The sequence below is a fragment of the Microtus ochrogaster genome, chromosome 8 (genome assembly GCF_000317375.1).
Source record: "Microtus ochrogaster isolate Prairie Vole_2 chromosome 8, MicOch1.0, whole genome shotgun sequence".
Lineage (NCBI taxonomy): Eukaryota > Metazoa > Chordata > Mammalia > Rodentia > Cricetidae > Microtus > Microtus ochrogaster.
The window spans coordinates 40,984,289-40,985,566 of record NC_022015.1 but is presented as its reverse complement, the minus strand read 5'-3'; the positions used below and the strand labels follow the sequence as shown (position 1 = coordinate 40,985,566).

The window sequence follows — 1,278 nt, the reverse complement described above, 5'->3', positions numbered from 1 at the left end:
AGAGATCCACCTGCCTCTGCTTCCCAAGTGCTGAGATTAAAGGTCTGCACCACCACTGCCCGGCTGGGTTCTGGAAATCTTATTCTGATCCTTCGGGAGAGTAATACTCTTAACTGCCACATCATCTCTCAGGCCCTATTTTATGAATATGGGTGTTCTGCTTGTATATATGTCTGTGTACCACATGCATGTGGTACCTGTGGAGGCTAGGCCAGAAGGCCATCAGATCCACTGGAACTAAAGTTGCAGAGAAATCACCACATAGGTTCACTGAACAGAACCCGAATCTGGAAGAGAAGTCAGTGCTCTTAACTTAATGTGGGATTCCCCTCTGTATGCTGTGAATACCACTGGTTAATAAAGAATCTTCTTTGGGCCTATTGCAGTGCAGAATAGGGCAAGGCGGGAATTCCAAGCAGATAGAGGAAGAGAGAGTAGGCGGAGTCAGAGAGAAGCCATGTAACTGGACAAGAGACAGACGCCTGATGCCAGACAGAACCTTACCAGTAGGCCTCAACCATGTGGCGACACACAGATGAATAGAAATGGATTAATTTAAGATATAAGAGCTAGAAGCGTGAGCTAATAGGCCAAGCAGTATTGTAACAACACAGTTTTTGTGTGATTATTTCGGGTCTAGGTGACCAGGAAACAAAAGAACAGCCTGCAACTACATTAACTGACAAGTAATTTCTCCAGACCTATTTAAAATTCTCTCTCTCTTTCTTTAATGTTTTGAGACAAGGTCAAGCTGAAAAATATTCTGAGAAATATCTCCTCAAAGCCACATTGACCCTACTTTAGGAAATTCTATCAACAGTGAATATAACAAAGACTAAGCATCTGGGAAGGCCTGACCAGGTGCTATTGCAGTCACTCCCCTGGAGTGAGTTAGGCAAAGATGAGGACCTGGAGGAATTCACTTGCCTGTGCTAGCATGAGCTATCTCCCACCTTTTAAATTACCTGATACTGTCACCATATCTGATTTTGAATTTATACACATTGGGTCCTGCATGAAGGAACCTTGTCTCTGGAAAAGGGTAGGTGAACGGTTTTAAACTCATTGTGTCTTGATGGTAGCCTAAAACAAAGTAGAAATATTAATCACAAAAAGCTGAAGATGTCTCCTTAAATATAGAAAAGGAAGCCTGTCAATCTGCAGCATCTCTTGAAGGGTAAGTGTTCAACACAGTACCAGTGCCCATGAACCAGGCTCATTCAGCATGGCTACTGATTAGCTGGACCCTTCTCCTCCCTATACAGTGAAGATACATGG

The 1,278-nt window shown here is 43.3% G+C and overlaps 1 protein-coding gene across 1 annotated transcript in view; it reads right to left on the bottom strand.

Moving 5' to 3' along the window:
- The window catches only part of Majin (membrane anchored junction protein), an 18,577-nt gene extending 17,511 nt beyond the window's left edge, over nt 1–1,066 (bottom strand). The window contains exon 1 of the mRNA XM_005351791.3: nt 966–1,066. Within this exon, the coding sequence (XP_005351848.1) occupies nt 966–1,066 (101 nt within the window). The remainder of the gene's footprint in view (nt 1–965) is intronic.
- Between the last annotated feature and the right edge of the window lie 212 nt (nt 1,067–1,278).